The 22,917-nt window shown below is 45.8% G+C and overlaps 2 protein-coding genes across 13 annotated transcripts in view; one reads left to right on the top strand and one right to left on the bottom strand.

The window, feature by feature from the left end:
• Nucleotides 1-5,433: 5,433 nt before the first annotated feature.
• Nucleotides 5,434-11,523, top strand: NDUFB9 (NADH:ubiquinone oxidoreductase subunit B9). Of its 2 annotated transcripts, XM_053395368.1 has the most exons (5): nt 5,470-5,566; nt 7,857-8,020; nt 9,144-9,336; nt 10,683-10,796; nt 11,267-11,523. In XM_053395368.1, the coding sequence occupies exons 3-5, from the start codon at nt 9,211-9,213 to the stop codon at nt 11,396-11,398; spliced, it is 372 nt and encodes a 123-aa protein (XP_053251343.1). In that variant the 5' UTR covers nt 5,470-5,566; nt 7,857-8,020; nt 9,144-9,210; the 3' UTR covers nt 11,399-11,523. The 2 variants fall into 2 exon arrangements, with proteins under 2 accessions (XP_053251342.1, XP_053251343.1); XM_053395367.1 differs by lacking the exon at nt 7,857-8,020 and having other exon boundaries at nt 5,434-5,566.
• A 1,486-nt stretch (nt 11,524-13,009) lies between these two features.
• Nucleotides 13,010-22,917, bottom strand: part of MTSS1 (MTSS I-BAR domain containing 1) — a 157,903-nt gene continuing 147,995 nt past the window's right edge. Inside the window, exons 11-15 of one of the 11 annotated variants that reach the window (XM_053395337.1) lie at nt 22,700-22,822; nt 20,988-21,188; nt 18,240-18,404; nt 17,295-17,466; nt 13,010-16,454 (exon numbers count right to left, since the gene is read on the bottom strand). In XM_053395337.1, coding sequence (XP_053251312.1) covers nt 15,769-16,454; nt 17,295-17,466; nt 18,240-18,404; nt 20,988-21,188; nt 22,700-22,822 — 1,347 coding nt within the window. In that variant the 3' untranslated portion in view covers nt 13,010-15,768. The remainder of the gene's footprint in view (nt 16,455-17,294; nt 17,467-18,239; nt 18,405-20,987; nt 21,189-22,699; nt 22,823-22,917) is intronic. The other 10 variants (XM_053395338.1, XM_053395339.1, XM_053395340.1 and 7 more) reach the window with 10 other exon arrangements.

Here is a 22,917-nt window from a genome sequence, read left to right as displayed (position 1 = left end):
AGTTGGAGTTGACGATGGATCGCTTCCATCTCTTCTACAAAATGTTCAGCGGCCGGGACACTCCATCTCTCCCCTCCTCCCCCTGGAAACGCCCTGGGGTGGCACCCATAATTAGCCAAAAAGGGGGTCATCCCGGTGGACACATTCTCTGCATTATTGTAAGCAAATTCCGCTAGTGCCAACTTTTCGACCCAATCGTTCTCTCTGTCATTGACATAACACCTCAGGTATTGTTGGAGGATACCGTTTGCCCTCTCCGCCTGCCCATTGGTCTCAGGGTGCCTGGCAGTCGAAAAGTTGACCTCTACGTGCAACAAGCTCATAAGTTTCCTCCAGAATCTGGACGTGAACTGTTTCCCTCTGTCGGAGACCACCCTCAAGGGGGCGCCATGCAGCCTAAAAATATGTTGTACAAACAATTTCGCTGTCTCTTCCGCCGTGACTGCATGTGAGCAAGCTACAAAGTGACCCATCTTTGTTAACAGGTCTACTACGACTAGTATGGCGGTTTTCCCCTGGGATTTGGGCAGATCAGTCATAAAATCTATCGATACCGCCTCCCACGGTCGTTCTGGTGTGGGTAACGGTTCTAATAACCCCGCTGGCGCCCGCCTTTCTCCTTTGGCTCTCTGGCATTGGTCACACCTTCTCACATACTCCCGTACATCCTCCCTCACCTTGGGCCACCAAAACTCCCTGGTCACCAACCACATGGTCTTGTGTTGCCCAAAATGCCCCGCTGTGGGGTTGTCGTGCAGCTGTTTGAGTACTCTCCCCCTCAATTCCCCTTCGGGTATATATAGTGCCCCTTTGTAATACAATGCCCCGTTTCTTTCTTCAAAACCTCCGGGGTCTTCTCCCTCTCTCCTTAAACCTCTGAGCTTATCCTGGGCGTATTCATCATTTACCGTTCCCTCTACCAGTTCTCTTTGCCCCACCCAGGCCGCCCCACACACCCAGTGGTCCTCTGGGATAATATGTCTCTCTTCAGGCGCTCCCTCCCCCTCCAAATATTCAGGTTTGCGTGAGAGAGCGTCCGCTCTAATGTTTTCTGGACCTGGCACATAGCAGATTTCAAAATGGAATTTGGAGAACTCCTGGGCCCACCTCACTTGTCGTTGGTTGAGCACTCGTGCCGTTCTCCAATACTCCAAATTCTTGTGGTCCGTACACACTTGCACCTTATGCTGTGCGCCAATTAGTAAATGTCTCCATCTCCGGAACGCTTCGTGAATGGCGAGTAGTTCTCGGTCATATACGGTGTAGTTCCTCTCGGATTTGTTCAGCTTACGCGAAAAGAAGGCACACGGTCTCCATTCCGACTTATTGCTCCCTGGCTGAAGCAGCACCGCCCCCACCGCCCGGTCTGAGGCATCAGTTTCCACTCTCATGGGTTTTTGTAAATCCACATGCAGGACGTGTTCTTCCGAAGCAAATGCCCTTTTCAATTCCTCAAATGCTTGCTCCGCCTCCGCCGTCCAAACGAATTTCTTCTTGCTGCTTAGACAGTCCGTGATGGGAGCCGTTAAGTGGGCAAAGTTCTTGATGAATTTACGGTAAAAGTTCCCAAACCCTAAGAACCTTTGCACATCCTTTTTCGTTTTCGGTGTCTTCCATTCCAGCACCGCCTGGACCTTGCCTGGATCCATGGCTAATCCCTTGTCTGATAAGCGGTACCCCAGGAATTCCACCTCCTTGGTGTGAAACTGACACTTCTCCAATTTCACCCACAGCTGGTTTGCTTGCAGCTGGCTCAGCACTTCCCTGACATCCTTTACATGCTGCTCCTCATTCTCTGAATATATCAGCACGTCATCGAGGAAGGCCACGCAATTCTTGAGGAGCAAAGGTCCCAGGACATGGTTCATGAGCGATTGAAAACAGGCGGAGCCTGATTGCAATCCGAATGGCATAACGAGATATTCAAAAGCCCCCAAAGGGGTGAACATGGTGGTTTTCCATTCATCCCCTTTCCTTATTCGTATCAGGTTGTATGCCCCTCTCAGGTCCAGTTTCGTGAATATCTTTCCCTTCCTCACCCTGGTCAAAATGTCATCAATCCTGGGCATGGGGAAAGTCACTGGTTCTGACACGGCATTTAGCCGCCGGTAGTCCACTACAAGCCGGGGTTTATCCGTGTTTTTTTTGTCCACAAAAAACACTGGGCTCCCCCCCACCGCTCTGGACTCTCTGATGAAGCCCCTCTTCAGGTCTTTATCAATAAACTCTCTTAACTCCTGCATTTCCCTGTCTGACATGGCGTACAGCTTGCCCACGGGGAGCTGGGCCCCAGGGACCAGGTTAATTTGGCAGTCAAAGTCTCTATGCGGTGGTAGTTTATCTGCTTCCCTTTCGCTGAAGACCTTGCTCAGGTCAGCGTATTGTTTGGGCACCTCCCCTTTGTCCGCCACTTCCGTCCCTGCTAGAAAGGCTTTTGCCCCTTCTGGCACCTTTCCTTCTCTGCAGTGTTCCAGGCAATGTGCTGACCCAAAGGAGACCACTCTCTGATGCCAGCCCACTAGCGGGTCATGCAACGCTAGCCAGCTCATTCCCAAAATGACGGGAGCCCCTCCCAGGGTGGCCACATTGAACGCTATCCTTTCGGTGTGCCTGGCCACCCTCATAACCATTGGGATGGTTTGTAGGCTAACTTCTCCTCCCAACAGCTCCCTCCCATCGATCGTGGTCACCTGCAGGGGGTTGCTTAAAGGGAGTGTCTGTATCTGGTGTTCAGCTGCAAACTCCTTACTCATAAAATTACAGGAGCTGCCTGAGTCCAACAGCACCTTTGTCTTTAGTGGGTATCCGTTTGCCAGCTCTAGCAACACCTCTATTACTAGGGCTGGTCTTGGAGGTTCCGGAGTGGGCACTTTTACTGCTCCTTGGCCTGGCTGCAGTGCCCTGACGGTGGCAGCCAGGCGTTGGCTTTTACTGGCTCCTGGACTCCCTCCTCCTTCCCCCCAACAGCTCCCGCCATCCCTTGCCATTCCTTTCTTTGCGGGCAGACTCTGGCAAAGTGACCTGGCTGCTGGCAGAGATAACATTTCTTGGCGCTCTTTCCCTCCTTCTTCCTCCCTTCACTGGGATTTGAAACTGCGCGCGCGCGCGCTGTTCCAACTTCCATCGGCTCTCCTGGCGGGAAACTTGGCTCTGGAATCTCTGGAATGCGGAAATCCCTCCAACGCTCTCCTTTCCCCTCCCGCTTCTCCAAGGCTCTTGCCTCCTGGCGCGCTCCAATGGTCAGCGCTGATTTGGTCAGCTGGTCCATAGACTCCGCCCTGGGCGCCCGGGAAAGTTCGTCTTTCACCGCCGAAGAAAGCCCCTCTTCAAAGAGCATTTGAATGGGTTCCGCCGATAGGTCCCACCCTAATTTATGTATCAACATTGTAAACTCAGTCCAGTACTCACGAACCGATCGGCTACCCTGTTTGCAAGCCATCAATTGTCTGCGCACCAGTCCCTGTTCAATCTCGCTGGAAAACATCAAATCCATGGCGCGAAAAAACTTCCTCGTGTCCTTCAGCATTTCACTATTCCCTGCCATCAGGGGTCTAACCCAGTCTCTCGCCCCCCCTTCGAGATGGCCAATCACAAACGCCACTCGCGATGCCTCGTCGGGAAAGTCGTTAAACTGCAGTTCGAGAGCATACTGCATCTCTGTCCTAAAGGCTTGGTAGTTCCTGGGGTCCCCCCCAAACTTCTGCACCAAACCTGGCATCTTTCTTGCTAGTGTAGCGCCTTTTGCCTTTTCTGCGTCCTGCGCCCTCCTTTCCTCTAGCCTCGCCGTTTGCAGTGCTAGCTGGACTTCCAACACCCTGTACCTTTCTTCCAGGCTTGGACCCTCTCCAGCTCCTCCTGCTCCCCCGGCTCCGGCTGGGTTGCTCATGATGCCTCTCTGCACAAGCTGCTTTCAGGGACTGTCCGATTGCTGTGATGGGATGGTGAGCTGCTTGTGCGTAAAACCCTAGTCCCTCAGAGTTTGGCTAAGTCCACAAACCTCTGTCTGTGACGGAGCTCCTTAAGCATGGCTCCATCAGTCGCTCGTTGAATCGGACAGTGGGCGTTTACGGAACTTCTTCCAGCATAAAAGCTCCTTAACGGAAACGCGTCTTCTGGACTCTCGGCGTGACAGTTTCCGGCGAGGAGTGGGTGTCCCTACAGGAGGTCCTGAAACCTCCCCACTGTTCTCGCTTGAAGTGTCTCTGAGCCCTCCCTCCGACTCACTTTCCCTTGGAACTCCACTTCTCCCCCTGCTGGTCCCCTCCTCCGCTGAATGGTCTCTCTCACCCTCCGTGAGCCCCTTCACCTCCTGCGTCTCAGATGGCAGTTCCCTGACATGAACCATAGAAACAGCCCCCCCTTTAAACTTTGGAGTTGGGACTTGGAGTACTCATGAATTTCAAATGAGCGGCTTGGGGTGGGCTTTGCTTGTTTGCTTTTGCGGGAATATTTGCCTCTGAGGAAACCTGAAGCAGTGGTATTGGCAAGATGAAAAAGACAACCAGTCACATACATTTACGTCCTACGTCCTGATTGACCGAAATAATCCGAAGCTAGGCATTTTTAATACTGTAAAATAAAGCACACACAAACATCAACTTCAGTCTACTTCTGCAGGTTCAAAAGTTAGGGAACCTTCAGCAAGCCTCCACAATGTCAAACCAAAACAAAAAATTTTTCCTTCCAGTAGCACCTTAAAGACCAACTAAGCTAGTTCTTGGTATGAGCTTTCGTGTGCATGCACACTTCTTCAGATACCGAAGATATCAGTCTGTACCTGTGCAAGTTTCTTGGTGAGGTTGATGGACTTCCATTTCATGCGGCTCAATGTGGTGCCTTCCATAGTTCCAGTTACAGATAGGTAGCCGTGTTGGTCTGCCATAGTCAAAACAAAAATTTTTTTCTTCCAGTAGCACCTTAAAGACCAACTAAGTTAGTTCTTGGTATGAGCTTTCGTGGGCATGCACACTTCTTCAGATGCACACGAAAGCTCATACCAAGAACTAACTTAGTTGGTCTTTAAGGTGCTACTGGAAGGGGGAAAAAAATTGTTTTGACTATGGCAGACCAACACGGCTACCTTTCTGTAAATGTCAAACCAAGTCATTTCTACGACCTAGGAATAAGTTTGAGTGAAGACATGGTCGGGGCGGGAAAAGTAAGGGACCAACTGCTTGATGCGGCGAAGGTGGAAAAATGTCGCCTTGGCTGTTGCTGTAACCTGCGCCTCCGTATCTCTTATCTGCTTTTTGCCAATTAACCTGTGCGTTTTTCTAAATTCCTTCTCTCTATCTGCGTCTTCGCCCCACTCTACCCTTTCCCCTCCCTATCTCTACATTCTTCTTTCCTATCTCTATATTCCCCCTCCCTCCGTATTACTACAGCGGCCCGGATAGGCCGCGTCCTCTGACGTCACCCTCCCATGATCCCTTGCGGCGAGCCCTCCTTGGCAAGGTGAAGAAGCTTGCGGCCCAGCCAAGATGGCGGCGTACCTGACCCACCAGCAGAAAGTGCTGCGTCTCTACAAGCGGGCGCTGCGGCACCTCGAGTCCTGGTGCATCTTCCGGTGAGAGACGGGGGGGGGGCTGCTCCCCGGGACCCTCTTTTCGGGACCCTCCCCTATCTTTGGCCGCCCTCTCCCGTTATCTGCCGGGGTCCGAGGGAGAAGGAGGGCCTCTGTCCTTCTTCGTGACAGGGCCTCGCTCAGACCTCCTTCGTTTATTCCGCCTCTTTCCTGTCTTTCCTCTCGGGGGGCCGGGCAGCTTCTCTCGTGGTTGCTTCTGTGTCTCTTCCTCACGGCCCTCCCATTTCGCCAGGACAACAACAACCCTGCGAGGCAGGGCCAGAAGGGGAAAAGGGAGCCCCGTGGAACCAAAAAAAGGGAGGGAAAGGGGAAAAAACATAATAAGTCTGGTCTGCTTAATCAAAAACTAGTAATATCCAAAGGCAACACGATGACCAAGTGCAACAATGAGATGTCAATATAAACTCTATATAATCTTTATAGAACAATACGAAATATATGAAATATGCACTCTCTGCAAAACCAAATAAACAGAAATCTTCTAAATCTCTATAAGTCACAAAATATGGATTCTCTTGAAAACATAGAACCAAAAGATGGATTCTCTTGAAAACATAGAACCAAATAAACATAAGTCTTATAGGTCTCTGAAAGTTTTTGTGGGCTATGCAAGTCTCTGAAAGAAGCAATGGGTCAGATTCTTATCTGGTGAAAACAAGCCGTAAAGCTTTGTTTTATGACTTCCAACGGCTGCTGAAGTGGTCCGCAAACAGATGTAGTGAACAGTGATCTAAAACTAAGCAGACCCACTGACTGTGGTCCTCAAACTTTTTTCTCAGGACCATTCTTTCAGAATAAAAATTTCCCCGCACCACACCAGATTTTTAATTCATGAGTAATGCCTTGGAAAACTGAATATTGGTTTTATATAGCGGACGGATGAAGAATTGGAAGTTCTTTACTCTCCGATTTTTAAATTTTTCATAGAATCTTAGAGTTGGAAGGGGACCCAATGGTCATCTAGTCCAACCTTTCTGTTTTATTATTGTATCTGTATGAAAGTCTTGGTTTGGTAAAAAAGGAAAAATATTTCAAGTTTTGTATTTTTTCCCTATAAACCTTAATAAATTTTATTTGTTTAAAAAGGGAAACAAAAAGAAACCACTCCTAGCCATGCTTGATTTATAATAGGACATCCAGAAAGTATAAAATAATGCACCTACATAAGAACGTGAATAATATTGATTGTCCTTGAATCTTGCTGCCACACCAGGGTGGTACTGCGAACCACTGTACTGTAATAGCAGGACCAAAAGTAAAAAGGGAGCTTCATTGTTCCAAAAAAGAGCATGGTAAGACTTAATAGTATTAATTTATACATACATACATACATACATAAATTAATACGTACATACTTTTATTTGTATGCTGCCTTTCCACAGTTCAAACCATGCCGGAGGTGGCTTATAACATGAAAAAGTGCATAACTACAACATACAAAAGTGATTCTAAGCAATAAATAAAACATGAAATAATACACAACCAAACTGAACAATTTCTAGACATTCCTAATCAACCCTTCTGTAGATCGTGTTAGGAAAGGTAGGCTCTGAGATGGTGATTGGCCCAAGATCACTGTGAGTTTCATAGCTAATAGGATTTTGACCCTGGAGCTGACTAGCTGTAGTCCAATGCTCTAACGTTCTAATTACACTTTTTACTACAGTGGTGCCCCGCAAGACGAATGCCTCGCAAGACGAAAAACTCGCTAGACGAAAGGGTTTTCCGTTTTTTGAGTCATTCCGCAAGACAAATTTCCCTATGGGCTTGCTTCGCAAGACGAAATGTCTTGCGAGTTTGTTTCCTTTTTCTTAAAGCCGCTAAGCCGTTAATAGCTGCTAAGCCGCTAATAGCCGTGCTTCGCAAGACGAAAAAACCGCAAGACGAAGAGACTCGTGGAACAGATTAATTTCGTCTTGCGAGGCACCACTGTATTGTGTTTCACATAGAAACATGATGCATTTGTCAACATCCCTTGTATGTCAAGGTTTCTGACATGGCAAAATTTTACCTTTTAATATTTCTGGTACTAATATTCCCCCACCCCTTCTCTTTCTTTTCTCCTCACCCATTTTGTGATTTTTTTGCTATTTGTTGATGTTTGCTGGTGGGTGGGCTGAGGGGATCAGGTGACGTTTCAGCATTTCCCTGAAATCATTTTAACAAGGATTAAGATGAGCTCACGGGTCTTGTTGTCGCTTCAGATGGTCTTTGCTCCCGTGTTAATTATTGTTTACCCCATGCTGTGCTTCCTGACCACCCTATTCCTCAGGAGCACCTATGTTTTTAAAGTAAAGGGCTGAGCAGTGAGGTGACCAGGTTGCAGATGATACCGTATTATTCAAGATGTTGAAAAATAAAGCAGACTGGAAAGAGCTGCAAAAGAATCGCTCCAGACGGGGTGAATGGGCAACAAAATGACAGATGAGGTTGAAAGTAAGTTTCAAGTGATATACATGGGGACAAATCAATCGTATCTTCACATGTAGACAAACGAGGAAATTAGATATTGGGGTAGTGTTGTGTAGCTCAGTGAAAATGTCAATCCACTGTGCGGCACCTTTGTAAAAAAGGACCAGTTGTATTCTAGGGATTGTTAGGAAAGGGATTAAAAATAAATCTGCCAAAGCTGTCATTCAAATCTATGGTGTGAACACACTTGTATACAGTTTTGCTCTCTGTATCTCAAAATCGATATTCTAGAGCTAAAAAAGCTGCCAAAGGGGGCAACCAGAATAATATGGGGCTAAATTCCCTTCTATACAGGGAATATTTAGGTCTTCAGGAGCGTCTAGCACTCTCATTTGTGCTTAAAATGTGATCCATGGCTATAAATCCCCTCACAGCCATGCACAGCTGTATTTAAGAGCCAAAATAACAACCAAATAGTTAATCAACTAGTTAGAATCTTAGATAATGTTTAGGGCTTTATGCCTAAAATTCTAATTTTGTGAAACATTATCTACACACTAGATCCCTCTAGTGGCCATTCCATAGAAATGGTTCTATTATAACAGTCTTAAGTAGAATTCTTATCTAGTGCATTAGGAAAATTGGGTAAGTGGTTGTGGATTTTACAGGGTGTCCTATGAACATGGTGCCCCATGACATTTTATCCATGGAGTAATCTGTGTGTAGCTATCTGACAGTGTGTTGACTCTCAGCAACTGCAGAAAGGTACAAACATGGCTACTTCAGTCACTACAATAGTTACACACCTTTGCAGTTTACATTATAAAATGCACTACAAATAACAGTTGTTAAAATGGTGCTAAAATAATAAAACTGACATCAGCAGAGAAAGCTATTGTTAAAACAGCGTCATAAAATGACCGAAATGCAGACTGGATTTTTAAAAAAATGGTTCATAAAAAAAATAATAACCATGGTTAGCTCTAAAAAGGGGAAAGGGATTTGTGTTTGAGAAGGGGAAAGGCGCAGAGGAGCCCTCTCTAGTAACTGTGATTGGGAGATCAGGCAGCATTATATCTTCATTGGCCTGTATCGGGGACCTGTAATTTCACGATGGTTATCTTTTTCTTTTTCCTTGCATTCTCAGGGACAGGTATCGATTCTTCGCCTGCCTGCTGAGAGCACGGTTTGATGAACATAAGGATGAAAAAGATATGGTGAAAGCATCCAAGTTGTTGCTGGCTGGTGAACAAGAATTTTGGGAAAATAAACACTCTGAACCTTACATCTTTCCTGATGCTCCAGGAGGCACATCTTATGAGAGATACGAGTGCTACAAGGTCAGTACATTACAAGGCAACTTGCGACTAACCTCCGTAATCCATTGCAAACAGCACTGTGCACATGATGGGATAGTTATCATAGCTTCAACAGAGAGTATTGATTAGTACAAGAAGTATGCTAAATTGGGGGGTGGGGCAACCCTTTGAGCAGTCAGAAGGAGGAAAAAAAGGGCTGATGTGTTTTCTTTTCCCAAAGAAAATGAAATGGTTAAGTTCAAAGGGTATATTTCAGACATGGGAAAATGTAAGTGAGAAAAGTATTAGGTCTTGGGCATAAAGAAGAGTCATGGAGAGGTAGAGAGACCAAATTTTTGCTAGAACACAGACGTTGTCTTCCAATAAAGTATTATCAAAAGGGGGAACCTGTGTGCCTCCTAAAAGCAAGAAGATGGATGCATTGAGCAGCGCTGCTTCTGCCATTATACAAATATGTGCTGCATTGATCCTACTGTCACTCTCATCCATGCTGAAGAGGAGTACAAGTTGGAGGATTAGATGTGCATCCTTTAAATAGCTCACATTATCTGCTTCAGAAGCAGCAGAAGAATCATTATCCAGAAGATCCATCATTTTAACAGGCGGGAGTGATTTGCAGGTCACTGGAACCCTACATATCAGGAAGGTAGTGCATGCCCAAATGGCCCCTGGCAACCAACCATTCATTTGGAAAGTGAGGTAGTTCTGCCCATACCTCTGCCAAATGAGTTGGATGGTGAAATGTCTTTTCTAGTAGCTGCTCAGTATGCTGCCATAGGAGGCCATGAGGAAATGTATAATATTTTTCATTGGGTATGTGAAGCTGTCTTGTAGTCAGGTGTAGACCTGTCCTGTGCCTTACCAGCCATGCTGCTGTAACATGGAGATGGTGGGGACTGAACAGGGACCTTTTGCGTACAAAGCAAGCTCTTGCACTGAGCTCTGGCAAGCTATGGCCTCTTTCCTCTTCATTTAGGATCATTGGGAGTCTTTTGGAAGGTGGATGGATGGTACTTATTCTATTGGCTCTCCTGACTATAGTCCAGTATTTTATTGTAGGATCTTCTGACTGAAGAGTAGTTGTGTGGCACAAGTGGACTCATAGAAAGGAAGCCCCACAACGGGGTGCACACCTTGTAATTCTTTCTTCTCAATTTGGTTTAAACTGCACATTGCAGCAATTCAAGCCTAAAAATTGCTAGGTCTTTATTAAACTAGTCTACTGGGTCTTTATTAAACTAGCCTCTTAAACAAAGGAACACATTGAAGCGTTACAGGAAAAACATTGTGCCTTCAAAGAGACAAGCAATCTTTGCCTACGTTGTTATTGCAGTGTTTAAGTTATGGTCTGGTTTCCAATCTGACAGGCACCCGAATGGTTCCTAGATTTATGGCATCCTTCAGAGAAGGCAATGTATCCGGACTACTTTGCCAAGAGAGAACAGTGGAAGAAGCTGAGGATGGAAAGCTGGGAGAAAGAGGTTGGTCTTGCTTCTTCTCTACTACCTGTACTGCAGTGTAGATTTCTGTGTGTTGAAAGACAAAAGAAATGGCAGTCGCAGATATTTAGACATTCTGCTTGTTTCCTAACAACCTATCTTCAAACGTCATCATTACCATGAGGCCTAGATACCTCATCATCATCATCTTTGAAAGCCCATTCTCACTTTGCAAATGCACAGCACTGCATTTCAGTGGCACGTTGCCCACCCCAAACTAAGTGGCTAATCTGGATAGCTTCTTCTCTCCCCGGTCAGGATACCAGTTAGTACTTCCATCGTATCTTGGCATGGGAAACTTTCCGATTCATGTTCAGTCCAACAGGACACAAGCATGCATTGCTATAGTCTCCTGTGGAAATGTATGGGCACCAAGCTTGAAGCGGGCAACTCTATAAACAAACGCTTGGAGATGCACTCTTGGTAGCTACTGACTTGGTTTCACTCTCTAGGTTCAGCAGCTTCAGGAAGAAACCCCAGCAGATGGGCCCAAGACGGAAGCCCTGCCTCCAGCACGGAAGGAGGGACACCTGCCTCCCCTGTGGTGGCAGTATGTCACTAGGCCACGGGAGCGTCCAGCATAAAAAGATCAACTTTCCATGTACAAAAACACTTCTCCAAGAGGAGATGAAGCCCTACCAGTAAAAAGAATGTCTGCATGCATTACTGTGGTACATGTACCGAATAAAATAAAGTTCAGTGTCAATCAGTGGCGTTCGTGTGAACATTCAAGTGTGGACTATGGTGGCACCTCATCTTCCTCAGTACAGAGGTACCTCAGGTTACAGACTCCGGTAACCCAGAAATAGTACCTCAGGTTAAGAACTTTGCTTCCGGATGAGAACAGAAATCGCAAGGAGGCAGCAGGAGGCCCCATTAGCTAAAGTGGTGCTTCAGGTTAAGAACAGTTTCAGGTTAAGAACGGGCCTCTGGAACGAATTAAGTATTTAACCCGAGGTACCACTGTATGTTGTTTTAGTATCCGTATATGCAGGGAGAAGAGTAGCTCTTTAATTATGGAACTCCCTACCTGGAACTGTTTCTAATGTCTTCCTCTTATGCTGCTTCCAGAAGTTGAGCAGATTAACGCTTGGGCGAGTTTGAATCGCATAGTTGGCACGACAACCCAACGCACAAAACAGTTTCTCCCAAAGTAGGGACACCCTGTTTAAAACAGCTGCCCCATTGCCCAGTTATGTATTATTGGGAGTCCTTATCCTTCAGATATTGGTGGGGAACTATGAGTGTGTTGGCACTCTGCCCTTCTTAAGCAGTCTGGTTCTCTGTATAGGTTAGGAATTGCCTTATGGGAGCAGCAGTGTGGATATGAAACGCAACAGACCTGGGCCATGGACTGCCACTCAAGATTATTATTGCTCTAAATGAGGGGTGGTGAACCTTTTGTCTTTACAGAGGATGTTGCGGCAGCCATCAGCCTCAGCTGCTATGGCAAATGATAATGGAAGCTGTAGGACCACAACATCTGGAGTTTCCCCATCCTTGTTCCAGAGCAAACAGCCTCTACATACCATGCTCAGGTCACCTCCAGAATTCACACTGTTTTTACATAATTCAGTAGCCATTTCACACTAAACCTATGAGGACAAAGCATTCAACGTATCATGCCCTTGTTGATGAAGATAAGCTTATTGTAATAGGGTTGTATCCAACAAAGTCATCCTATTAGCACAATGATTTCCTACAATCAGGTGGGGAAGGTAGGCTAGGGGTGAAAGAGGATCTTGATGTGCAAGCCTAAGTTATTGTACTGCTACAGCCCATATTTTCTTCAATCATCAAGCTGTGCAATTGGACCCTCTTTACAACCAAGTACAGTGAGATGCAGCTATGTTATACCATCCACTTTGTACTGGGACGTCAACAAAATGTGGATCGCGCTGTTTTGTTAGCTGCCTTGGGCATGCTTTGATGGGAAGGCAGGGGGAAAAGACATAGAATTTTATTCTTGTGGCTGCAAATGGAAGGCTACAATGTCAGGTGAATACACTACACTGGAAGGTATATGGAATATTCAAACACACTTCTTATGAAATGTTCCTTTTTTCTGTGTGTCAGTTTTGTGGTTAACGCCCAGTTCATACTTTGCTATATAATACGCTGGTGTTTAAAAAGGCATAGTGGCAAAGCCTTTTCTTGAAATGGGGGTCATGGAGTAAGATTAGGCAACTAAAATATGAGGAGGTTTATTAGCAGGTCTTTATTTATAATATAGGCTGAAGCAATCATTACAATGTAGAAGGGTAACACAGTTAACAGCAATTTTTTATTTATAGCAATTCAGAACAAAAATGCATGAGGGGAGAGGTCAACTCTCAGTACAAACTAGCAACTAAACCACAATAACTTACCATTAGAAACATCTTTTCCTTTAAAAAACGGTGACACTGCTTTTACAATAGGCAAGGAACACACACCAAAAAAAAAATTAAACCCAACAGAATGATTCAAAGTGGTTTGTTACACCCTAAACATTGAATTTTGGCAACAGTTTTGATAATAAAATTTTAAACCAAGAGTAAATCCTAGTGTTTAAAGAACTAAAGAGGAGCTGCACTTCTTGAGTACAGCTGGGTTTAAAAAAAAATGTTTTGTATGCATACCTTTTGGATCCAATCCATCAGGAATTTCTTTTGCCCAAGCCCCACAAAAACTAACGGGAATTTGTATAATTACTGCTGAGCCCTTGTGAAATGCCAGCTGATTTCAACATGAAGCTTGCCAGGAGATGATCGTGACCCCCTGCATCCATTTTAGTCCAATTACTGTTTTCCCCGCCCCACCTTAGTGATGGGGAAAAGATATTGAAGCATCATTTGCAGAACACATCCGCTATTTCATCAAGATTGGGTGGGCTTAATTATACCAGAGGCACTACTTGTTTTAATGTATGTTTCGAAGTAATAAGGAGCTTGTTTTTCATCAAAGGAGAAGCTTTATCAGTTAAAGATCATGCTTTTTTTGTCTTGTGTTTTTGTTTTTGCTTCTGAAGCCATAACTTAAAAAAGTGTTAAGCAACCACAGCAGTGTAAATGTATATAGAACACAGTGACTATAACAGTTTTACAATACGTCTCACATCCAATGCAGTTATGTATTTAAAGCATAAGAGGTTATGTAGGCAAGATGGCAGCCAATAGGAGTCTCAAGAATGTCCGTGGAGGAGGAGATGTGTGAGCATACGCCCAAATGAGCTCCTCCCGCTGTAGGGGCTACTTCTCTGCAACCACCAACACGCAGGTCTGTTGATCCGTTAATTCCGCTTGCGTTGCCCATATAGAGATAAGGCAGACGGTATTCGTTTAGACTGCAGAATGCTTTAAAAGAAAAAGACACAACCCACAAAACTGCAGCACACCCGTGGTGCACGAGTGATGCACGTTTTCTACCGACCCCATGAAATGGATTATAATCACAGCAATTTTCATGTTAAGAAAAGAGAAGGAAAAAAACCCCCACCTATAAATTTATTAACAGCTTTCCTAAAATTCGTTGCTAAGAAGTCTCTTAAAAAAAAAAGGTCAACCCCCTGTAACCCCTGTAATAAATAAAAAAAGCAAAGCTGTGTGCCCGTTCCCTCCCGCATTCCCCCAAAGCTTTTAGCATTTATGAAAAAAGCCAACCCAAAATGTCACTTAAGGAAAAACAGGCCCCTTACGATAAACGTTTCTCATTTCATCCGAATTCTCAGCTGGTTCCCCATCAGATCAAGTTGTTTCCTCAAAACTTGTGGGGTGTTTGCTGTTTGTTTGTTAAGCTGCCCAGCCTGCTGAGCATAGCCAGTTTAATGAGAAGTTTTTAACTAAGAACTCCCTGGTAAATCTCCCCACCACAACCCTTTTCAAGTCTACGCATTTCTTTCTCTCCACTTCTTCGTTACTGTCCCCTAACAAAAGAAAAAGAAAAAAACCGAGACAACGTGAAGGGAGAAAACAAATACAAGTTCTTAAGTCTAACCTGGCTTAAGATGGCATGACTTGACAAAAGTTGTTGCTTGTGCAGTCCTGAAGACAAGGGTGGGGTGGAATAATACAAATTATTATTAATAAAAGGAACAGTCCACAGAGGCTCTTCTTAGGCAGGAGATCTTATGGAGCCTTGACAAATTTTAATGGGAGAGGCTAAACACAGGAGGTGTTCCTAGTGTAAAGCGCCCATATACTTCCTACATAAACAAACACTGCAATCCAATATGGCTTATTCGGACGCATGTATCTTGAAGCTACCGCTAAGCTACTTTTGTGCAACAGTAAAGTCCCTCCCCTTTTCCTATCCCCTAAATACTAACCAATTACAGGCTCCCCCCCCCTCTCTTCCACTATATATTGCTTTAATCAATCAGCTGCTGTTTCCTGCCTTTCAAACATAAAAAAAAGTCACTGTACTTCAGCGAGGACCTTTTTCTTGCCACGTCCTTCGTACGTTAAAAAACAAAAGCTGGTTTTCGCATCCTTCTTATGACAAGGTGCTTTGCAAATAAAAAATAAAAAAAAAATTCCTGGGGAGAGCGAGAATGCATTACTACTCCTCTCTCTTTGCCGAAGTTTAAGCTACTTGATATTCTTCGTACGCATGTAAAACTTTTTTTTCCTTTTGTTTTGTACAAAGTGTTTATAAAAAAGTTACACAGGATTTGGCACCTTCAGGGTGGAAAAATCAAAAGGGAAACTCAGGTTAAAAATGTGCAGGAAAAAAATAATAATCAGCAGTATTTACAAAAAAAAAAAAATAATATCAGAAAGAGGCTGTGCCTTAAGCGATTTAGTTTGCAGGTCCCCTCCCTCCTCCCACCCCCACTGCACTCCATTTTAAAGAACGTTTCCAGCTGCTTTGTTAATGAGCATCCTGCAAATTCTGATTGTACAGTGGAATGGACAGACAGACGGTTTCATCAGGTAGTCTCTGTTAAGCTGGTCAACTGGCAGTGGTCCAGCGTCTAGGAAATGCGGGGCGCTGAGCGGTCATTTGTGGTGGTCTTCTTCAGCTTCACGCCCCGGCGAATGGCATTGAGCATGTCTTCGCCTTGCAGGGCCTCTCCCAGATTCTGGTCCCCCGACTGAGGCACCGGCTGGCATGGGGGAGCAGTCATGTTGGGGCTCTCCCTTTCTCCGGGCTCTCCTTCCCTTTCCCCGGCTGCCTGTCTCTGCTCCTCTCCGGCACTCGGCTTCTGGCTCACAGCGGGAGGGTTGGCGGGTGCCTGACCGCTCCACGGCAAGGCTCCACCGGCTCCAACCGGGTTGCCGCCTCCAGCCTCTGGGCTTTGCTCGGGGCTTTCTTCAGCCCCGCTTGGCACACTCGGCAGCCCCCCCGGCATGTCTGGGACGGTTGGCGTCTTGACCGGAATCACGGGCGTCTTAATGGGTATCGGCCCTGCCCCTATGGTCCCACGCCGGACCGTCGGTTTGGTGGAAGGGGTCCGCCGGATGGTCGCCACACCGGGAGTCACCAGCACAGGCCCAAGGGTGGTGGGGAGGCCTGCGGTGGACGCAGGGCGCTTGGCGTGAAACATGCGGCGGTACGACTGGCTGATGTCGCTGTTTCTCGGAATAGTCGAAGACTTGTCGAATTCCTGCTGCTCCGGCTCTTGGTCCCCGCTGACGGAGAAATAGTCGTAGTCCGAAACTGGGGGTGGAAAAAGGAAAGTCAGGAAACTACGACTCTTCAACTGCTGCGAGCTTTTATTTCACTGCCGCTAACTGCAGCAGGATGAGCAAAATTTACACAGGAGGCTTAGTCTGCTCAGAATTGAGTACAGTGGTACCTCGGGTTAAGAACTTTGCTTCAGGATGAGAACAGAAATCATGCTCCAGCGGCAGCAGGAGGCCCCATTAGCTAAAGTGTTACCTCAGGTTAAGATCAGTTTCAGGTTAAGAACAGACCTCCAGAACGAATTAAGTTCTTAACCCGAGGTACCACTGTACAGCGGTACCTTGGTTGTCAAACTTAATCCATTCCAGGAGTCCGTTCGACTCTGGGAACCGTTTGGAAACCAAGGCGCAGCTTCTGATTGGCTGCAGTAGCTTCCTGCAGTCAAGTGTAAGCTGCGTCGGAAGTTCAGCTTCCAAAAAACGTTCACAAACCGGAACACATAATTCTGGGTTTGTGGCGTTCGGGAGCCAAGCCATTTGAGAACCAAGGTACCAACTGTATATGTAACTTTTCCAGAGATAATGCTAAATACACTACTCCTGGCAAATGAGCCACTATAGCTGCTAGAGAGATATGAAATTTCGTGTCCTGGGCTTTTAGACTCTTCTACCCATGTCTTATCTGAAACCAAAGAGACATATTGGTTGTCAGATGTGAAATAACAACATTATTTTCAGCTCTCCTTACTACCATCTCTTCAACGCATGATGAGCCTTTGTAAAATGCACAAAGTCTGCAGCATGCAGAAGGCTTGAGAGGTGAACCAACTTTCTTGGCTTGGCCGTTCCAAAGAAGCAAAAAATGGACACGCACATTGCTTACCTTGCGAGGGGATGGTGTCCTCTGAGCAGCAAGGTGTGGTTGTTTGGGTGCTGTAGCCGCTGGAACACTGCAGGGAATCCCGGCTGCTCCTCTGGGTGTCCAGCTGCAGCCCTCGAGTCAGAGCCAGAGCCAGCTCTTCGCAGGCCTCCATCTCCTCTCCTTGCTAAAAAGACAACAGAGGCCTCTTGTTAGGATTGCGGAACAGGGATAGCTAGGATGATCCCCCAGGGCCTCTTGCTGTGACGACCCCTTCCGCACAAAGCAGATTATTACAAAATTATTCCCGTTAGATGATTAGACCAACCAAAACGTCACAAAGTACCGCATTTTTCGCTCCATAACACACACTTTTTTCGTCCTGCATCAAATAAATCATGCACCCACTGTTTCCTGGGGCTGCAATGGTGCAAAAATGTGGTTACAAAGCATGGATCCACATGGATTTTTGCATTGGGCTACCCCAAACTCACCATCAGATCACATGTCTGTGGCCACAGCATGAACCACAAAAATCATCCATCCACTGTTTCGTTCAGAATATTTTTCTTCTTGTTTTCCTGCTCTAAAAACTAGGTGCGTGTTATGGTCAGGTGCATCTTATGGGGTGAAAAATACGGTAAGTGTTCAAGCTCTGCAAGTAAGCGCAACAGTAAGAGCTGTCCGACAGTGGAGCGGGCTCTCTCAGAAGGATGTGGGCTCCTTCCTTCATTGTTTTAAGCAGAGGTTGGATGGCCATCTGTCACGGATGCTTTAGCCAAGATTCCAACATTGCAGAGGGCTGGAGTGGATGACCTTTGGGACCCTTCCAACTCTACGATTCTATGATAAACAGCAAATGTCTGTGCAACTCAGAAGACCATTGGGGCTCAGTTGGGCCCATTTGGTACTGGATGAACAGGTCTACTGGGGACACAACAAAGAAGAACAGAGTCTCACCCTTGGGGTAGCCGACACAGTCATGCTCCGAGGTCTCTGAGCTTCCTCGGTGGCCAGAGCTGGTCCACTCTGTGCTCCCCCGGCGGGGTCTCCTTCTCGTTTTTCCTTCCGGCGTTGCAAAGTATTTACCAAGGGCTGGTCATAAGGACCTGGCTTAGCCCAATCCTAGAGAAAAAATCCCATTAGTCAAAAGTTTACGCAGATTGCATATTCTCTGCAAAGATACATGCTGGGCTCTCTGCTTTTTATTAAAGGAAAGTCACCAGTCTTAAGATGTTGTTTTTCTGAACTCATGTACAGCTTTGCCTTCAAAGCAAGGCACAGGCCAGGTTGACTCCATTGCAGGAGCAACAGCACAGCAGCGAGTCAGTGACTGGTGTAATGATCTCAGCTTCCTAAGTGATGGCTTAGGAAGCTGAGGATGAGAGTCCCTCTCCCCCCCCCCAAAAAAAACCCCCTTGATCTGTTCTGGGGTTTCTCCCAACCCTCTAGAGCATACAGGGGAGGAAATGCAGCAAAAGGAAGTCAACTTTGTTGGCTCCAATTGCTAGGATTTCATAAAATCTTGGTTTTCCTAAGGCTATTTTAATATATAAGCTGGGGAAATCTCCATTTTGAGGAATAAGCTGCCAACACAAAAAGGCCCTTTCCAAATGGCTGAAGGAGGAAATAATTGGGGTTTTTTTAAAAAACTGTTTTACAGCCACGCTGATAAAAATGCAGTGCCAGAAACATGGCGTCATTTTAATGTGATTGGGCCAATGGGTGGGAGGGTTTGGGGGACAGGATAGCAATGCACAGCTGTTCAACGGAGAGGCAACAGACATTAAAAATGCTGCAGAGAACTGGAAGAATGAAACATCTGTGCTTCCTGTCCCCCTCCCCACAAATAGGTAACTTCAAAAGCTACCCCAGGTAACAAACCATCACAATTTCCCCATAAATAGATAATGTTCAGGCTTATTTGTTAAGGGCAAGATCAAACCTCCTTGCCCCTAATTTGTAGTAAGGGTGTGTGTGTGTTGTAATACAAATGTCCCTGGCAAGGCAGTTGTAAGCATTACTGAGATAAATATGTGAGGAACTTTAAACATCTGAAAAGTGCCAAGGATGTGCACTAAAGGGAAGAGTCCTTGCTATGGGTATCAGCCTTGCAACCAGATCTTGTTTGGAGACAAAGCTCCCTTAAGATGTAAGGGAGAGAAAACTGGCTATTTCTCTCTATAAAGGTCTGGAGATCTATTAGCAAGAGCTGAACCTCCCCAGCCTTTCTCCAACCCAGTAAATATCCTGCTTCTGTAAATAGAATGGAGCTCCTACTTATTCACACAAAGTAAATAAATATTAGCAGGTAGGTAGGGGTGTCGCTTCCTATGAAGGCTTTTTAAAAATCACTTTGTCAGTGAATATTCATTTAATAAGACAAAAGTACTTTAAGTTCAAATGTAAACTCAGCCCAGTGCATTGTTACGTCGTTTAGATGAGGGCAGTTTCTCATGCCATGTTTTGAACCCATGTAAGGATACCCAAATCCAAAAGCACATCATTTCTGAAAGGTGCACCTGGGTGTTAATTCACCACGTACCCCTTTAAAATAAGCAGAAACACTCCTGCTTTGGTCAACTCCTGGTGTGTATTTCAGAAAGTACACAGGTAGGCACCTTTCAAAACCAAAATAGCATGCAAGTGTCTAGGACTCGTATCTGCACCCTCGTTCCCAACAGATTCTCAGGCCAGACAGACAAATAATGGGTTGCCCGGGGCACTGCAGATACATTTCTTCCCTTCTTCCTTCCCAACAAATGTGCTCCTTTCAAAGCAATCTAGAAACCTAGTAAATTGACTCCTTTGACACCAACTGTACATTGGGCAAATGTAACTGATGTAGTCTTCAAGCAGGAAGACTTCATGTGTGTGCACATGGTAAAAAGAATAATGTAAGTTACACTAGGGAGTGATTGTCCCAGCAAGTTTTTCCAGGGGTGAAGCTGTGAATGAGAGCCAACAGGAAATGCAAGGCCCTGTTCAAGGGATCTCCCCTGGAAAAGATACCGTGAGCAACTTTAGTGTTAATTTTAACATAGGGTTAAGGAACCTCCAGTCTATGGGCCAATCCTGGCCTGCAGGGTCAGCTTCCTAAGGAAGGGGTTTGCACGGAAAGCCCTGCTAAGAGGAGGAAAACCCCTTTTGTTTTAGCAGTACTTTATTAGGTGCTTTGAAGTCACAACTTTGGGCCTTCAAAGCACCTGACACCCAATGTCATTGTGAGGTCAGTTGATTGACAAGTTGGCAACCCTGGCCACCTGTCAAATTTGGCCCTTGAGTCCAATCCTGATGAGGATCAGGGCCTGTTAAACGAAAAGGATTCCCTACTTCTTAACTTTATTAACAAGAGGCACACCCTCAATTAGGTCCTATCAAACTGTTATCCAGAGAGCACCAACGGTTAACCTAGAACCATCCCAAAGTCTCAGTGTGCTGCTGCACAGTTCGGAAAGCTGTTGAAATTGCTTGTTCAGATAATACCGATTTCTTTCTTTTGAAGTTCTTGATTTATGGTAGTAGGAGCTAAGGGAGACTCCCTCGTCAGATCACAGAATTCGGAATAGTATTACGAGCTGGGGTGGGGCAGAGAAATCGACCGAGAATTAAATGAGATTCCAGAAGCAACAACTTGCAGTAGAGTTGGGGAGTGGGAAATGGAAAGGAGAATGGGTGACAGAAACAAAACAAAAAAGAAACACAAACCTTCCAGCTAGGGATCTTAGATGATGGTAACATGCCTGGCCCAATGGTGTAATAATGAGCGCAGTCTGGAAGGAGGGTGGTGGAAGAGGAAGCCCGGGTCCATGCGTGGGAGACAGGCGGGAAATGAGAGGGAGGGCCTGCACCAACGGAAGCTAAGGATGGGCCACTGGACAAACTACAGTGATAATACCCATTAGACAACTGGAAACAAAACAAAACAAAAAGGGGAAAAAAGAGGAGAGAAATTAATATAAATAGGACAAAATATGGGGGGTGGAATACAAGGTGAATCAGGCATGCATTGCTGGGAGTGAAGGGGAAATACCCCATGGAGATTTGAGAACTGTTCGCAACTCAACACCCCATACAGTGCTTGATCATGCTTTGTTAATGTTACTCAAATATGCATCGCCGTTCGAAAACCAAAACATCATTTTCAGGGGCTGAACAGCTTTAGGGTGCTCTGTTAGAGAGGCAGCCTTTTTGGGGGGACCGGAAGTTAACCTCCCAGCGTTGGCCAGTGTTATGCATGCCGGATAAACACAATGCGGAGTTTGGATGCTCTCGTTCCTTGAGGGACAATCGCAAGTTTCGTTCAGATTCTGAAAGCAATGGGGTGCGATCTTTCCAAAGCTGTTAATACGCCTCCTGGGTTAGTATTTTCACAGCGCATTCAAGTGAGAAGCAGCAGCAGCAGCAGCAGCAGCTCAGCCTCAGAAAATGACATGTTCTAGGAACAACATAATGAAAGGGGATGGAAGGAATCGGGGGGCGTTTCCAGATGAGAATGGACCCCAATTTAAAATCACTCACTCTGGTGGAGATCGAAAATTATCCCCAAATTGTTATTTTACTTGAAAATGCTAGTAAGATTTATGCATGCCAGGGGGCATCTGATTTTTAAAAGAGAATCTGGGATTGTGCATGATTGGAGGTGTTGAGTAGACCACATGAAGATTTTGGCTTTGCCTTTAATAGAAGCCAATTCCATTGCACTGACCAATGTGGTTCTGTCGTGGGCTAACGGTTATAAACACAGCCACGACATGCCACAGATTGCACTGCAAAATGCCTGGCAAATGGTCCAACTTGCATTACCATCACTGCTAAACAATCTCCAGTTCCAGAACATGTCAGGCAGGGAATCACAAAACCAGTTACTGCACCCAAAGAGGTGGCAACTGTGCGGCTGGAAGCATGAGGCAGGTTTTCCCGCTGCTTTTATTCCCTGCATTCAACTCATTCATTTGGATCATGTGCGGGGAACTTTCAGCCCTCTAGATGTTGCGAAGCTACAACTCCCCATCACCCACAAGCATGGCCAATGACCAAGGGTGATGAACGATGTAGTTCAGAGCAACATATGGAGGTCCAAAGAGTTCCCTGTGGTGTCCAAACTTTTTAGGGCCTTCAAAGCACCTGACACCCAACGTCAGATTTGATGAAGTGAGGGCTGACCAAAGTTGTTGACTTTTTTTAGGATTGAAGTTGTCAAGGTTTTTTTTAGGATTTTAACCCAGGAAATAAACTAAGAAACTGCCACAGGGGCCCTATTAAACAGGTTTAGGCCCCCGAAATGGACTTTGGACATGCCTGCTACGGGTTTCCATTCTCATCCTCTCATTTGCACTCAGGAGAACTATTTGGGGCCTGTGTGTCTCAGAGCCCGGGGAGGATCAAAGAACATGTCTTAGAGACGAAGCCTTTTTCACCTTCTCTGTGGAGGCCCAAGCACCCATGGTAGAACCTGAGCTGACTGACGTGGGGGAGCTGCACTCGCTGACTGACTGGCAGGTTTCAGAGGCTTCCGAGGAGGCAGAGCTGGACGAATTCTGCTGGGTTAAAAAAATAGCGGCAACCATGACACGGCAAGGAACAGCAAAGGAGAGGAAAGACAAGCCAACAGGAGAACAAAAACCCAACAAAGCAC

The sequence above is a fragment of the Podarcis raffonei genome, chromosome 7, assembly GCF_027172205.1.
Source record: "Podarcis raffonei isolate rPodRaf1 chromosome 7, rPodRaf1.pri, whole genome shotgun sequence".
Lineage (NCBI taxonomy): Eukaryota > Metazoa > Chordata > Lepidosauria > Squamata > Lacertidae > Podarcis > Podarcis raffonei.
This window is presented reverse-complemented; position numbering and strand designations above follow the sequence as displayed.